The sequence below is a fragment of the Neophocaena asiaeorientalis genome, unplaced genomic scaffold, assembly GCF_003031525.2.
Source record: "Neophocaena asiaeorientalis asiaeorientalis breed wild unplaced genomic scaffold, Neophocaena_asiaeorientalis_V1.1 scaffold70, whole genome shotgun sequence".
In the NCBI taxonomy this organism is placed as follows: Eukaryota; Metazoa; Chordata; class Mammalia; order Artiodactyla; family Phocoenidae; genus Neophocaena; species Neophocaena asiaeorientalis.
Window position 1 is genome coordinate 11,335,723 of NW_020175410.1, and position 17,228 is coordinate 11,352,950.

Consider the following 17,228-nt stretch of genomic DNA (forward strand, 5'->3'; position numbering starts at 1 on the left):
ACCAGTAAAAATCCTTTAAATGGAATTGCTAAAATCGTTACGTCAGTTGTCAGGTCTTAAGTAACTTAACTATATGTGACCCAGAAAGTCCTTTCCCTAAAACACGTTTTCCCTGAGAGCACGTGAGCTTATGGCTGCCTTGCCTTGTCTTGTTCAAAAAGCAGGATGAACGCACATGTCATCAGAGCCCCAGCACCCAGAGCCTCCAGTTCACGTGCTGGACAACCAGACAGGCACTAAGAAGCTGTCCTCAGCTCCAGGCCTACCTCCTTAGCAAAGCCATTAGACATCCTGGCACACTCAGACCCATTCCCATTTCCCTTCTAAATATGGCTTTCCCAGTAAAGAGAAACCTAAATTACCCCACCTCTCCTTTTACTTTTGCTCATTTTTGCATCGCCAAAGGTTTAGTCACAGATAACTTACGGTTTGTGTGTGTGTGAGAGAGAAATTAATATCCCCCATTTGTTAACATTCAGTCTTCTGAACATTGAAGGCTTTAGGAATAAAACTGTTGAAAGGATCCCCCATACTCTGGGGTGGGCTGACTCTAAGCTTGCCCTATGCTGCGTGAGGCCAACTGCTTAATGGATTTGTCACAGACCTGCACCTGGCTAATAGGTATCAGAAGCTGTGATGGTGAAGCCATGATGGGGACAGAAAGGTGGACGAGGGAGCATCTAGTGGGAGCTTTGATCTTTTAACTTTATGCCCAGTTCCATAATTGTGCTTTCAAATGTAATTCTAGCTGCCAATTTACACTTCACCAGGGCAATTTACACTTTACCAGGGCTGAAACTTATTTTTAGTGTCATTTTCATGGAAAATGTGCACTTTGCTCTTGATTGATAGATGTATTTTGACAGTTAATACAGGTTTACCCAGTCAAGGCTTGTTTTAGTTGAAAGTGAAAATGGAAGAGGGGGGAAAAAAAATTACTTTGACAGATCTTGGTATTTCTCTTTTTATTGCATTCGTTGTCTAACAACAGTAATACTCATTGGCAAGAAATTTATTTACACTAACAAATTAAATTTAATCAAGGAAATTTTAGATTGGTTAGAAAACAAAGGACCACTGTGATATTTTGCTTTGAATGCCTCTGAAAACCAAAGAGTACGAAATGGCGTTTGAAACAGAACAATCTAGAGAAGTACACGTTAACCAAGCACAAGAGAACAATCCAGACGTGGCACTATTGTCTCTTCCATGCAAATGATCAGACACCAAAAGGTACAAATTAAAAGTTTCAGATAACATGCTATCCATACTTACTGAACTTAGAATGATTTCCAAACAACTGTTTTCCTTTAGTGATACATAAAGAAAGATGAAAATAAATCAACTCCTCTGCAACGGAATAGAATTCATTCTCTCTCTTTTTTTTGTTTTCAGCCGGCCAGTTTTGTTAGTGATACGTAGCAGATGTACTAGTGGTTTAACTGCAACACCATTAAAAGGTACGAAAGCAGCAGTGATGATCGTAAATAATATTAAGGAAAACATATACATACATATTTAAGGGTTTTCACTAAGCACTAACTAACTCTGATGTTGTTGGAGGTGTTATCTAGCTGGAGTGCCTCCTAATTTCCACTTTTTAAGGGGATTTAATTATTTTGGCCAATTGTTCTTTCATGGGTGAAAGTTTAAATTCTTAACAGGAAACCTGGGTGTGTGAATAAGACAGCTGAAGGAAATAGAAGTGTACACCTTCCAACAACACACTCGCGCTCCTATCCACTTGTGTTATATTTGGTGATGAGCTAACTGTGGCATCACTCCACAGAAGATGGCGGAGGACCACAAATAAATGGTCCTGTGATAGCAACGCTGCCATCGGAGAGCCAGTAGTTAGTGACTTATGCATCACAGCGACCAAATATGTAATTTCAGAGCGTGAGCGAACGTACAAGAACACAGTGCAATTTTTAGCCAAGGAAACTGCGATCTGCAGCTGAAAATCCCCAAAGCTGTATAAACTTCTGAGCTTCAACTCAGCAATGTGCAATCTTGACATCAGAGCATTAACCAAACGTGTGAGGAAATTTCATCCTGCTAAAATACCAAGTATCTAATAAACCAATTTTACCAAAATATATAAACATGTAGAAGGATAAGTGCATTTAATAGAAATACATTAAAAAAATCTCTTAAAATCTCATGAGCCATTCAGTGTACACACACAAAACAAGTGGCAATAAGGCTATGATACTGCTCAGGGTCCTACCTGACATTACCAAGTTCCATATGCAATGTATATTTTGATGCCATGTGATTGCAGTATGTGCATGTATGTATGGTGGGAGATATATTCACACGTATGTAGTTCTGTACGTCTACACAAATGGCATGCACATTCTTGAGACGTTGCCTCTTGTTCTCTTATTCTTTACCTCATTCATTCTCGCGTCCCTAGCGATTTGGGGGGGGGCTGGGGGGAGGGGCAAGGATTGGAAATCATCATGTTTCTTTCTTTCCCCACTCTGCAGGTCCGGAAGCGGGTCACGCGCCATGCTTGGTCCACCCACTCACACGTGTGAGCCTTCCAGTAACCACCATTCCCTCAGCGCATCCACACAGACACGCACACACAAGCACGTCAGGACCCTCTGTTTTGCATAAGGTAGAGCCTGATGTTTTCATTTTCCAGGGGAAGTTGCTTCTGTAGGCTTTTTCTTTGCCCTTTGATTTCTAGGTCGGGTCTATTCTATGCCGCTACTTTAAATACTACTGCTGTACTGTCTGGTGTTATTTTTTTCCCCCAGTGTTTTGGACCAAGACTAAGTTTCCTGAGACTTTAAATGCCTAAGACAAATATAAACAAGATCTGCCTGCATACACAGGCTGTTCTTCAGGAGTGAATTTCTGAAGCACGTTCGTATTTCTTACAACGCTGCTTCTTTTTGAGAACTTACTTCCCACCCCTATCATCATAACGAAAGCAATTCTAGTAGAAAATATGGACATTTTATTTCTGGACTTCTTCCTTAAATGCTTAGCTTCATAAAGTGTGCAGGTAGATCCTTGATTAAAGGTAAATTGGAAAAAGGTATTTTAAAAACTGGGCTTTTATTTTTACCTTTTCATGCAGAAAGCACTAAGGACTTGGCATTAAGCAGGTGACTTGAACCCTAGTGACTGCCGTCCACCAAGCTGAAATGCCCCTCATCTGCAGCTCTATTGGGACAGTAAATTTACTCAAATGGAAGTTGGTAATTCTGAAATATCTCCATGTAATGAAGGGGCTACATCACATCCCAAGCATAGACATTCGATTTAGAATTGCTGGGATACCTCCTTTTGAAACTTCTTGAATAGTATGGCCAAACACTGGTTCTCCTCTCTTGCAGCTTGGTCTGTATAACCTTTAACACTTACAAATGAGTTAGAATAGCCATATAAATGTGAGTTTTCATTTACCTTTTACAATATAATTTTAAAGCACACATTTCCTATTACACAAAGAACCTAGCCGAGAATTCTTTGTCTTCAGCAGAAACCATAAAGGCTAATTAAAGTGCTAGATCAAACAACCTGGCTTGGGCCTGTAGCTTGGGCCTGGGATATCTCAAGATTTCAGGGTAGCGATGACTACAGGATAAAACAAGGGTTCATTTGGTTCCTCTCTTGGCCTCTTGCCCCTCTGTTTCCAACGACAACAAAGAAGCACAAGGTAGTTTTCCCATTTCACGCCCCGTTTAGAAGCGGAGGCACCCCTATCACACTGCAGTCATGAACTGTTTGGGTTAAAATGCTTACGGGATGTTGAGGGTGGGAAATCCATGTCAACCCCAGCTAAAGGAGGATAGTATAGAGTAGCTTTACTGTCATGAAATTAATGCTGGACTTCAGCAGTGTGTTAGAATGGGCAAAATTAGATTTCTACCCTAACTTATCACTCTGCAGTGAACTTCTGATTCAGGCAAAGAAAGAAGGAGAAAACTACTACATAACCTGTGAGTTACTTTAAGGGAGACAGTCTTTAAATAATCTAAGTCCTTTAGTGGAACACCCTGCCCCAGACACCCAGCTCGTACAATGCTCTCTGTCTACTGCTTGGCCTCACCACAATCTCCTGTCCCCCAAAGCACTACCTGCACCCCCAAAACACTTTTGGCTTTTGTTAGAGTCATACTGAGCTGTTGTTTAAGGAATATAATTCCCAGTAACCAGATATTCCCTTTTTGTTCATTTTCTGATAAATAAAAAAACTACAAAGCCTGTAACGTTCATGAAGCAACGATTCTGGGCTCAACTGTAAGGATACGGAAAACCACTAGCGTTAAAGTTAGGATTGTGTAAGACACTGGAACCTCAATTAGGCATCATGCACCAGAGTCAATAAAGGAAGTAACAGGAAAACAAAATGTTCACAAGATCTGAGGTCCTTCACCTTGTTTTCATATCCTTTTATCAATATGTTTACGCTTTATCCTTTGTTGGACAATCAAATCAATTTCAGCAGTTTTAATTAGTAATGTTAAAATAACTCATTAAGACCTAAAATTACTATAATTTAACTTAAAAAATCAAAACTGTTACACTACAACCTAAATGATTTGAGGAATAAGACTTTGATGTATAATATTGTCAGTTGGTTGTTGATCTAAACATTGGAAGTGTACAAATAAAGTTAAAATAAAGAACAATACTTCTAAGACATCTACAAATGCAATATAATAGATCATAAATTATGTGCAGAGACTGAGACTTATACATATTTCCAGTATATACTTCCATTTTCAAATATTACCAAAGTGTAAACATAACTTAACATAAATCATCCTTCTATTTCCACTCTTAAAATGAATACAGAGAAACTTCCAGTACGATCCAGATCACTTTTTTCCCCCAAAGATAAGCGAAAATGGCAAAAAGTTACAATAGCAAGCAGTAGCATTACCGGATTTTGACTAATTTAGTCTTTTAGTATTGAAAAGATTTGCTGAATTTTGTAGTTCATTGATAGTGGTTCCTGGTTTCCCATGGTATTAATAAATAGCAAAGCACCACCTATCTCAAAATATTAATAGAGATTCTAGTATGGAGTTTCATTATCATACCCCAAATGACGATAGAAAAAAACAGGTAGTGACTTTGATAATTGTAAAACACAATGTTACTTTATGCCAGTGTTTCTGAGGAGCAAATGAATGATCTATACCTAGTGACAAGGGAACTGAAGCTTAACAGACATCACTGTCACTGAATAGGAAACAAGCCTTAGGGAAGAACAAGATTACAGATTTCTAATTTAGACAATTTCAGATTTTGGATATTCAGACAAGCAAAAAAAAAAAAAAAAAAATCACAATGCTTCAAAACAGGAGACGGAGCTATATGGGAAGAAGCCCCTTTACGTTATCTGTTACTTGTAACCTTCAAAAGCCCTCCCCTAAGCTCTGCGTATAGAGCATTTCCAGTGGAAGACAAGGACAGAGACCACCCCCTCCCCCACCCCCCAAAAAACAAAGTAAAGGAAGTAAAATACTTGTCCAAGGATTGGTCTGGCTTCAACTCTTATTTTGAAACTCGTCCTCTGGAAAGTGGATGACCTCATTTTTACAGCCAATGCAGCAAAGAGAACCAGATGCATGAGCATAAAAAGCAAAACAACAACATCAATGACAACAAAAAATCCATCATTTGAAATTTCTCAAGATGAGTTTATTTTCTCCTCCTTCTGCCCCACTCTCCTGCACTTGCATTAGTTTGATGAAACACTGAAATCCTTAATACTGGCTTTAAAATAGTATAACCGCCTGCACTGCCAGCCTGCATCATGTGTACCGTCTTAAATAAACTTTAACTGTAAAGTGGAGATCTCCAAAGAATGAAAGAGAATGGCTCAGAAAAACCATTCAAAACATCTCTAAAATATAACTGACAGCTCTTCTTTATGGGAACATTCTGTGTGCTCAATAAAATTGTTTCTCTGGTCCAATGTTAGTCAAATCTAACTTTTCTCTAACTGGTATTTCTATTTTTCTTAAAAGTCTAACTGAGCCCACTTGGGAAATCTTGAGTAGAAAATATGTGATGAGTTCCTGATTGTGTCATAGTCAGGCTGAAGACCAGCCAGAATGTTCCCCAGGAAGAGGAAACCTGAAAATGTTGGTTTCCTTAAAAATCAATTTTCTGTTCAATTTGTTGGGGAGAAAAGGAACCGTGTTGTGTGTGTCGGTGCTGCTGAAATACTGAACACACAGCAGTAGCAAAGTAAACAACAGATCCCAATATCCCATGGCTGCACTAATGTCTGAATTTTTCTTTGCTTGGCTAAATCTGGAGGATAAATGTTACCGTCAGAACCCCAAGGTAACGCCCACATCCGCATTCTTAAGGCTTTTGCTTCCTTCTGGGGTTAACAGATAAGTGTAATTCTTTTCTCTCTTCCCAGTGCCCAGCGGGCAGCACAGTTTGCTTGCTTTATGCCACAGTAGGCAAAGAGCACCCACATTTCCACAGCGGGGTTGTCTCAGTGTCCAGGCACAGAAACGAGGGGGAACCCTTCCCACGCAACCGGGATAGATTCTGCAGCCCAGATCTCATGGCAGAGCGGTGTTCTCGGCCATGCAGATATGTGCCGTTGCTCAGTTTCAGGATCGCATATTGAAAATGCATGGCATTCCATGGACAGCGCCACGGTGTGTCATGCTCTTGTCGAGCAGGATCACGCTGGTTCTCCAAGTGACACCACCCACCCAACACAAGGAAGAGAGAAACACTGCTACTTTGCACCTCTCACAAATGAGATCCTTGGTTTGTTGCTAAACCAAAGGTGGCTTGGGATGATTTCAGTAGGTTAAGAGCGAGTGTACTCTATTAATGCAGAAAATGCAGTTATTGAACACACAGTTCCCCAGTCTGCCTAGAGCACATTACCCCTGTCATCAGTTTCTTCTTCATCCTCCGGGGGAGAGCAGGGCAGGGAAGAGGTGGAAACTTCTCAGTGTGTGTCACTGCTCACCAGCACCCTCTGTGGCAGCTGCCATCTTCTCTGTCTTTTTAGACTTCCTCTGCATTTGCTCTTGTTCCTTCCTCCTCAGCTTTTCTCTTTGTTTTTCTATTTTCTCTTGGGCCTTCCGAGCCTTCTCTAGAGACACTTTCATTTCTTTGAGTTTTTTTTTGACCACTGCTCGGTCCTGGGATGATGTCATTCCAAGAGCCTAAGAAGGAAACACATGAACAAACTGAATTTGAAAACCAATGACTTCTCTGCTTATGATGAGGTTGATATCACAAGATGTTCAAACTCAAGAACTAATGTAAACATAATCAAAGAGGTAGAAAGAGCTGATTACATTTGCCAAAAATCTACATACTGTGGGGCTGAGCTTTATTTGTTCTTTTATACTTTGAAGTCCCTAGCACAGTACCTCCTAAACCTCAGCAAGTAAATGCTTTCTGAACTGGTAATTAATGGGTCAGTGAATGGAAAAAGGGCACAATTCTGCTTCTCCAACCTTTGGGCTGTAGACATTTACAGCCAAAAGTATTGCTAAACTCACTGATATTTTCAAAAGATAGGAGTGGGCACCTGCTGCCACGGAGGGTTCCAAGAAGGGCAGGAGGAATCGAAGTGGCTTCCTTTCTGCCAATGTATTCATTTACAATGGAGACCAAAAACGTCTCTGGGACCAGAATGCTCATGTCAGCATGATTAGCCATTCTCTCCCTCTAGGCAGACCTATAAAGGAAGCCTGATCATAAATGAGGCTGCTTGATGAGCTTGGAATTCAGAATAAGGGGAGTTGGTTACGTACTTTAAATGTTTCATGACCTTCAGAATCAACAGCGGGATGCATCCATCTCCCCAACAGGGACAGCCTTGTCAATGGGCCTTCATATTCACAGGCTATTGATTGATCTCTAACCTTTTCAAGACTGTCAAGAGCTACTCATCTGCCCGTCAGCCCAGCAGGGGGCCGAGGTTGGGGGTGGCAGGCTGGCTGTGAGCTCCTTTTGCCCTTTTTCCACAGGGGTAGGTGCCACCTCAGGCTCTAAAGGAGATGGACTGGACAGGTGAAAATGAGAGTGCCAGGGCAGGGGAGGGAAGACACGGCCTGCACTTGGTGGGGGAAGAAAGTTCTGGGGAGAACACAGTCCCATTTTTTGAGTGGTATGCAGGGAAGAGGGAGGGTGGGGGGAGCAATGAGTTAAAAAAAGGGAAGATTCATGGACCTGGGTTTTAACTCTAACGTTATGGGAGAGTCCACATCGGCCATTATTAAAACTCATACTACACAGGAAGTGAGTAGAGTTAATACATGGACCATGCGTTGCTTGGTGGAAGCAATGGAGTGAGCCTCTAGCTCTCCTGCTCCACAGCCTACTGTTTGATTCAGAACCCGACGACTTTCCGAAACTTCCTTTACCACTCAGAAATCATTCAAGGTCCTTTCTGCTAACTGTTGAGTGAGAAGTACCTCTCAGATTCGCGGGATGCTCTCATCTAACGGAAACATTTTAGGCGCTCTGTGTAATACAAATTACACTTGGTAACCTAACACAAACATATAATTCTTTACCTTAAGTTTATTTCCATCCAGCTGCAGGAGCTGCTCTCCAGTGATGTTTTGGGCACTGAATTCAGAGACATACTGCTCCAGATTTAGGCTCATCAGCCAGTGAGAAACCTGCTGCACGCTCCATTCGTGAACGGCCCGACTCAGACACTGACTGTGTTTGGGAGACTGTCCGTCATCAAGAATCTGAGGTAGGAATGTTACGCAGGGTTGTTAAAGGACCAAGAAGCTGTAGCTCAGTATGGCATGTGATGCTATCAAAAGCCATTTCTTGCCTACTAGAGCCACACTTGTTTTTTTTTTTTTTTTTTTTTCTTTTCTTTTTTTTTCACACTTGTTTTTAAACCATAAAGTAAACGAATGGTTCTAGCTGTATGTGTAACATACACAAAGTTATTAACTCTACATTTTGTTTAGGTATTTGGAAATTTAAAAATTCCCCCAAACAAAGCATTTTAATGTAGGAAGTTTAAAACTGAAGAATACACTCCAGTGTTGCAAGTTTTTACATTAAAACACTATGGAAAGATTATCAGATGCAGAAAACGAATACATCATTAATCTCTATATGTAATGCATCACTGCACTGATCCTCTGCTAAGACATCAGAGATATGTAAAGATACATTTAAAAATACTGAGGTATATCTTTTACTTAGAAGGGGAGAACATTAAGTCCTCAAACATACTTAGGGGAAATTTCACAGCCATTATTTCACTTGATCAGCAAGCAAACCTATAAGGAAGGTAGGACAGGTAATTTCCATAATTACTTTTAATAAACGAGGCAAGTGAGGCCCAGAAAGTCTCTAGATCTGTCCAGTATCACACAGCTAGTGAGTGGTGGAGCTCAGCATTTACTGGTTTATTCCAAATCCCAGGCTCTGTCCAATGCAGGACGTTGCTATGAATAGTGCAAAGGGCAGCTGGGTTCCCAGAACCACTAAGCTGAGAGGAGATGAAGGCAATGATAAATCCGGGAGGAGAGACAGGCGTCACCTCAGTGACCATGCAGGGAACACAGAGGAGGGGATGGGGAAGCTGAGATGAAGGCAAAGGAGGTGAAACACAATGGGCTGTGTCAGGGTAATGGTGATGGGAGGCACAGCAAGGGAATCTGGAGATCCTCTTGAATGTCTTTTCAACTAAGATATAGACAAGGGCAGAGAGTGAAATTATTTAACACGAGGAAACCCTCCACTACAGAGGAAAGTTTCTTGTCTTGTTTGATTTTAAATCATTTGCAAAGAAAAGAAGTGTCAGACAATACCATGTAAGCCACCAAACACAGCCCACTGAGAGCTCACCTCGTCATCTATCATATCCAGGCTCTGAGTGAGAGAGCAGCAAAGGAACCAAAAAGAAAAGTGTTACAGGAACAGGAGACACACATGTACAGTACAAAGTTTTAATACAATTAAAATCACGCCAAGCCTGAAGAATATAGGCAGAAGAATTTAAGGGAAAAAAAAAGTTTTACAAAGCAAAAATCACATTAGAAAGAAATAACTAAGAGCAAATATTTTGGGTGAATATATCTTTACTTACAGCGCTTCTCCCCAGCCCCACCCCCGCCCCCAGTACTGGTATTTCTTCCTTCTACTTATCTCTTGGAGCACTAAGTCAATCACCAGTGTAATCTCCTGCCCTCCTCTACACATTATATCTCCTGAGAATCCATTGCAATGCACACTTGACCCCGGCTTCTAAGTAAGTGGTTCTCCCCCAGTTTTCCTTCCTTATCGCAAGTGCACCTCTCCCCTGCGGTGATTCTCAATCAGGGGCCACTCCCCACTCAAGAGGGAACATCAGGGATGGTGAAAAAGGTGAGGGAGGAGGGGGATGGATCGTCTGTAAACTCCCTCGAGATTTTTTTTTTTTTTTTTTTTTTTTTTGCCGCACCTCACAGCTTGCAGGATCTTAGTTCCCCAGCCAGGGATTGAACCCGGGTCCCCCTGCAGTGGAAGCACGGAGTCCTAAAGACTGGGCCTCCAGGGAATTCCCTCCCTTGGGATTTCTGGGCCGTTCCCTCTTGCTGCTCTCCAGTGCCCAGCCTCCCATTCCCAACCCTCTGTTGATAGTCATCCCATTTATATCAAAGAAAGGCTGAGGAGGTCCCTGGACAGCTTAAAGGGGCTCAGAGATAGTACTCTGCATCCATGTTGAGACAGAGAGGGAGCGAAATCATGAGGACTGATATGCAAAATCTGCCTAAAAACATTTTCCCCAGTGATAGTTCATCGGTAAAATGTATGATCTGAGAAAGCAGCTCTGTCGTCAGTGCCATGCATGTACCTCATCTGATGAGAGCACCAAGGACTGAGAGAGCCCAGGTGTTTTGGGTTCTGCTCCCAGGCCGCTCAGGTCTGCTGAACTGGTACTGCTGGGGCTGAAGTCATCACTGAAGGTAAAATTCTGAAAAAACAAATAAAGCTCACTGTTAAAATGAGCATAGTGAGTGAACCAGAGGTAGGTATGTTTGCAAGTTCTGGAAAGGTTCTTTTTAAGTAATCTTAGAAGAGATTCATATTGGGTTTGGTGACCTTCATCCGGCAGTGGTTGAGAACACTGTGCCTTCTGCGCTGGATAGGGAATTCTGGGTGCTTTCTCCATCACATGAAAGGATAGATATCTTAGAGAAATGATTCTTCAACGTCTCTTCAAGGGTACAGCATTCATTATCCTCTGCAACTGCTCAGAGGGGTAATATTAATAAGCCTATATTCTTTGACCCCAATCGTGATAAGTAACAGTGTAAGTAAAAATACAAGATGGTGTGGTGAGCCTGAGTTATTAGGAACAGATGGCAATCCATATTAGAAAGGTAGCTTGAGCACCCCCTGGGAAGGATCGCTTGCTGTTGGCCGTGATAAATACTGTGAGAGATGGCAGATCCTCTCCTGGATGTAACCTTCAAGATGATGAGTTCTGGGGTAGGTCACAGTCTGCCATTACACTAGCAGTCACATGCTAAAATACAACTCTTGCCCAGCACCAACGGAGTACCAAAGAGGCTGCAGCACGGACAGAAACACATTTCCAAATAACCACCCGGGGGTTGGGGAGGTGGAGGGTGTGTATGTAAAACTTCCCCAGAATTTCATTAAAATGTTCAGTGGATATTAAAGTTAAATAAATTCACAATGACTACATAGCTGCATTTGTAAAAACATTTTAAACCAAATCTGGTGTCTCTCCAGTGCAAGATAATGGTAGAATCTATTCAAACAACATTTAGATTTCTCAGATCCAAGACTGAAAATGTTTCAAGACCAAAGTGGCCTTCTGCTTCCAGAACTTCTTTTGCTAATAATTCTAGAAGGACTGGCTTTCCTGGAACTCTTAAGTACCTGACCAACACCATCTTGTTTCCTATTCCCCTTCCTTAGGAACTGGACTGTTAGTTTTCCATTAGGTTCCCTTGCACTGGGTTTAGCTGGTTGTCAAGAATAAATACCATGCCAGAGGCTAGAGAATTCAGTACCAAACAAACGCCAAGTTTGCCAAAACTTCAGAAAAGGAGACGAAATCAGAGCACAAGGAGCTAGGCTAGTAAAACATTTAAGCAGGTGAGCATTTAACACAGCGCATTACCATGTCAACATTGTCATTGGAGATTCTGTCAAAACCTTATGAGCTGTTGACCTCAAGAAAAGAATTAAATTCAAGTTAACATTAATCACAGGTTTCTGTTTGAGAGAGAAAAGTGAACATTGATAAAGGGAGACCAAACAACATGTGAAAGTTAGCCACCGTATGTGTTTCAATAAAATGTTAGGTAAGGTTTGCAGCGCCATGCTGGAAATAACCATCGTGCATTTAAAAACAAATAAGCATATAATTCCTCATTCTGCTAAAGTTAAAAAACTTTGGTGATAGAATTGTTACAGTTTATCAACATGGAAGTTTGATTTAAAAGAAGAAATAAGGGTGCTATGTCAGCATTGGTCTGTTTGAAAGAGTTTCATTTAGATATATTGAACACATATTCAGTCCCAAATTTATTTGTTTTCCAGTAAATCTTGAAGAGCACAGCAAAAATAGTTTTGTAATGTAATTTAAAGTGGAATACCTGGTAAACAGATCTATCATACTGTTCCATGATTCAAATGCATCTTTCCCAGCATGGCTTGACTGTCAAACTGAGATTAACTAGAAGTATGTGAAAAGACAGGCAAATCAAAGATTAACGTACAATCTAGAATGGAACAGTATTAAAGAAGGTGATGGTTAGATGAGGCTTTCTTCCTCCCCCACGCAAGAAATACCATGCATTGTTTACTGCAGTGTTATCACATTGGTTTCTCGGATCCAGAGTATACACACAAGTTGAGAATGCTTTCCAAAGATCGAAGAGGAGGAAGGATTGGGGGTTTTCTTGTTTGCTTTTTAAATCCATGTGTTTTCTACCTTAGACCCCTTTTTATCTGAAATTAGAGTTTCAGGAGAAGGCTGAAGGGGACTTGCAGATGCAGGCAGGTTCCTGAAGGAATAGGATCCTTTCCGGCTTTCGTTAAACCACGAGAAAGGCAGGCCCGCTGATGGCGTGGAGGCCTGAGCAGTGGAGGACAGCTTCGGTTTCCAGTGTTCCAGCCTGCCGCTGAAGATCCTGGGTTATGAAAAGAACGGGTATGTTAGACAAAGAAAAGGCAGATGTAAAACGTATTGAAATGAATTCTGAAGGGACTCTGAATATAGTTTGAAGTCATAGTTTGAGAAATTATTCTACACAACGGATAGAGTAAAAATGTTGCCCTTTTGACTAGAACGTTAATCTTAATAGTTATCTTTTTTTTGTTAATTTTAATTTTTCTTTTCTTTTGGACCACACCACGCAGCACGCAGAACTTCCCTGACCAGGGATCGAACCTGCGCCACCTGCAGTGGAAGCGCAGAATCTTAGCCACTAGACCACTAGGGAAGTCCAATAGTTATCTTTTTTTTGCATCTAATTGGATTCTATAACAATGATCAATATTTTGTTATCATTATTGCCACGATGAATTTTATGAAATGTGCCTAATACATGTATGTGGATAAATTAGTATCAGGCATGGTCTTTTAGGAATTGCTATTAAGTTAATCATCACAGCATTCCCTTTATTTGGGTCACATAACAGTGCCTCACACTAGTGACATGAGCTCATAACCAGCATTCTACCCTGGCCTCCTCTGAGCACAGGTTCTCAAGAGCCTGAGACTTTAGAAAATGATATATTTAAATACTTGGAAATTTCTGGGTTCATGACACTTTAAGCAGAACACACACACCTTATTGGTTTTTCATCATCATCTTAGTGCCTTATCACAGGAGGAACATCAGACCCAAGGTCCTAAAACAGTACACACTTCCTGTGTACATGGCCTTGGTCCTTCTCTCAGAGTCTATTTCCTCATCCATAAAAGGTGGATATTTTATATATATCATATGTGGTTGTTAAGAATTAAATTAGATAAGTGTGAAAGTGCTTTGAAAATGTAAAGGTATAAAGGTCTATGCTTATTTACTACTTAAAGGACTCAAAGGCATTTGAAAAACACAGTTTGAAAACAGACTTTTGGGACTTCCCTGGTGGTGCAGTGGTTAAGAATCTACCTGCCAATGCAGGGGACACGGGTGTGAGCCCTGGTCCGGGAAGATCCCATGCACCGCAGAGCAACTAAGCCTATGAGCCACAACTACGGAGTCTGCAAGCCACAACTACTGAGCCCGAGTGCCACAATTACTGAAGCCTGTGCGCCTAGAGCCCATGCTCCACAAGAAGAGAAGCCACTGGAAGAGTATCCCCACTCGCCGCAACTAGAAAAAGCCCGTGCGCAGCAACGAAGACCCAACGCAGCCAAAAATAAATAAATTAATTTAAAAAAAAAGAAAGAAAGAAACCAGACTTTTTTTTCTTAATGCAGTACTACCTGCATATTTATATTTACCTTTTGGTTAAAAAAAATTATCAGGAGCTGAGGCAGGAATGGGCAGTAGTTTCTATGCACTTGGAAGAAGTCACCCTCAATATGTCCAAGTGATCTCTGGTATAATGTCTATTATTTGTTAGCTGTTGATGTCATGACAACAAAGAGATTCCCCTTCAATTAAAAGTGCCTCAACAGCATGGCTTATGGACAACTTTTGTCCCAGATGTATACTGAATTTCAACCGTCTCACATCTCATTTCTCATTACTTTGAAATATTTCAAATTTATATAGGTAATACAACTCCTAACAATTTCTGTTCCATTTCCAAAGATTATTGTGAGAATCAAATGGGACAATAAATGTAAAAGCATCTTGTAAACTGTAAAGCAATATATGTATAAGGGGATTATGAGAACGATAACTAAAGAGAATGCAGAAGTCAGCGAAGTTTTGGTAGCATACTGAAACCACAGGTTGGGTCGGTTAAAGTGTTTTCTCACACTAAAGATTCCAGAAGATCTGATGATTTTAATGGTGTATTTATTTAAAAAAACAAAACAAACCCAAAGGGGTCTTCAAGGATAATAAAGAACAACCAGAGATGTGTCAACCTTCAATTTTATCCTGACGTTGAAACTAAAAAAAATTTGTATCCTTAAATCCACTTACTATCAAAATATGGGGGGATGTGGGTTTACAATAACTGAACTTAAGTAAGCATGCTAGCAGGGGCAGATTGGTCTTCTGTAAGAAGCACTTTTTATTCCTGGGTCTTGGACCAGTGCTGTGGTCCCCAAATAAGTCTGATAAGGATCATCTGAAGTAGCTATTCAAATACAGATTCTTGGGTACCTGGACTTACCAAGTTAGAATCTGGGGGAGAGGGAGGAGTTGACCTGGAATCTATATTTTTTAATAATACATGTCTGATCTCACTCTTAAAGTTTTTAATAACTGTATTTATTAATATTATCCTGAATATAAATGTGAGGTTTCTGGAGCAGAAACAGGTTATTATTTACTTACAAAAGTTATTGCACTGGTTTCCCATGCCCTAATTTCCTCTTTCCAGGCTGCCACAATGGGAACAAGTTGTCATCGTATACTTGGTCTACATTATAGGTGAGGAATCTAAAAAATATGAATCTGGATGATTATATAGGAGAGGGACAGCTGTCTGCCTTCTCTCCTCTGAGAGAGGGAGAGATGTCTTATCTCCTTAATGTAAACAGTTCAACTTGAGAAGGATCTTGGGTTCTTATGCTTTGGAAAGTAATATATGTCAGAGTAATATATATAAGTAATATATGTCAGACTAGTGTCTCCAGCTTTACAGCCCCGGGAACGTCTCCATAGAGTTGGGTCTCAGCCCCGTCTCCATATCCCCACTTCTGGAAAATGTAATCACATACCTCTGGGGAGGTAAATCTCTCTGCAGGTAAATCTATCTATCTAGTCATACTTTAACTTCTCAGGCTTATCGTTTAGCTCAGGTCCCACATTCCAGTAAAAATGCTCACAAAGCTCTGACTGGGCAGAAACATGTAGCCCCACACTCTTATAATTGGGGATATTTGAGATTAATTGGACCTGATGATTATTTTCCTCCTCTTTGGTTATAAATTTCCGAATCAATTAATCAAAGTAACATGGGAATTTTTTAAAGAGTTCCATCCATAATTCAAATAAGACATGGTAGTGCTTAAATATATGGATACTGTTTTAAAGGTTATAAACAGGCCATAATGAATGACAGCATGAGTATCTTGTCTTACTCCCAAGTGAAGTGCCTTTGTGGCAATGCTTTTAAAACCACCACCACTACCACATTAAAAAAAAATTTTTTTAACATCTTTATTGGAGTATAATTGCTTTACATTGTTGTGTTAGTTGCTGCTGTATAACAAAGTGAATCAGCTACACGTATACATATATCCCCGTATCTCCTCCCTCTTGCGTCTCCCTCCTGCCCTTCCTATCGCGCCCCTCTAGATGGTCACAAAGCACTGAGCTGATCTCCCTGTGCTATGCGGCTGCTTGCCACTAGTTATCTATTTTACATTTGGTAGTGTATATATGTCCATGCCACTCTCTCACTTCATCCCAGCTTACCCTTCCCCCCTCCCTGTGTCCTCAAGTCCATTCTCTACATCTGCGTCTTTACTCCTGTCCTGCCCCTAGGTTCTTAGAACCATTAAAAAATTTTTTTTTAGATTCCATATATATGTGTTAGCATACAGTATTTGTTTTTCTCTTTCTGACTTACTCTGTATGACAGACTCTAGGTCCATCCACCTCACTACAAATAACTCAATTTCGTTTCTTTTTATGGCTGAGTAATATTCCATTGTATATATGTGCCACATCTTTATCCATTGATCTGTCGATGGACACTTAGGTTGCTTCCATGTGTGGCTATTGTAAATAGAGCTGCAATGAACATTTTGGTACATGACTCTTTTTGAATTATGGTTTTCTATGGGTATATGCTCAGTAGTGGGATTGCTGGGTCCTATGGTAGTTCTATTTGTAGTTTTTTAAGGAACCTCCACACTGTTCTCCATAGTGGCTGTATCAATTTACATTCCCACCAACAGTGCAAGAGGGTTCCCTTTTCTCCACACCCTCTCCAGCATTTGTTGTTTCTAGATTTTTTGATGGTGGCCATTCTGACCAGTGTGAGGTGATACCTCACTGCAGTTTTGATTTGCATTTCTCTAATGATTAGTGATGTTGAGCATCCTTTCATGTGTTTATTGGCAATCTGTGTATCTTCTTTGGAGA

The 17,228-nt window shown here is 40.7% G+C and overlaps 1 protein-coding gene across 2 annotated transcripts in view; it reads right to left on the minus strand.

Annotated features, from left to right (window-relative positions):
- Positions 1–967: 967 nt before the first annotated feature.
- PPP1R9A (protein phosphatase 1 regulatory subunit 9A) overlaps positions 968–17,228 on the minus strand; it is a 306,866-nt gene continuing 290,605 nt past the window's right edge. Inside the window, exons 16-19 of one of the 2 annotated variants that reach the window (XM_024767115.1) lie at positions 12,941–13,139; positions 10,826–10,945; positions 8,535–8,717; positions 968–7,172 (exon numbers count right to left, since the gene is read on the minus strand). In XM_024767115.1, the coding sequence (XP_024622883.1) occupies positions 6,963–7,172; positions 8,535–8,717; positions 10,826–10,945; positions 12,941–13,139 (712 nt within the window). In that variant the 3' untranslated portion in view covers positions 968–6,962. The remainder of the gene's footprint in view (positions 7,173–8,534; positions 8,718–10,825; positions 10,946–12,940; positions 13,140–17,228) is intronic. The other variant, XM_024767116.1, reaches the window with a different exon arrangement.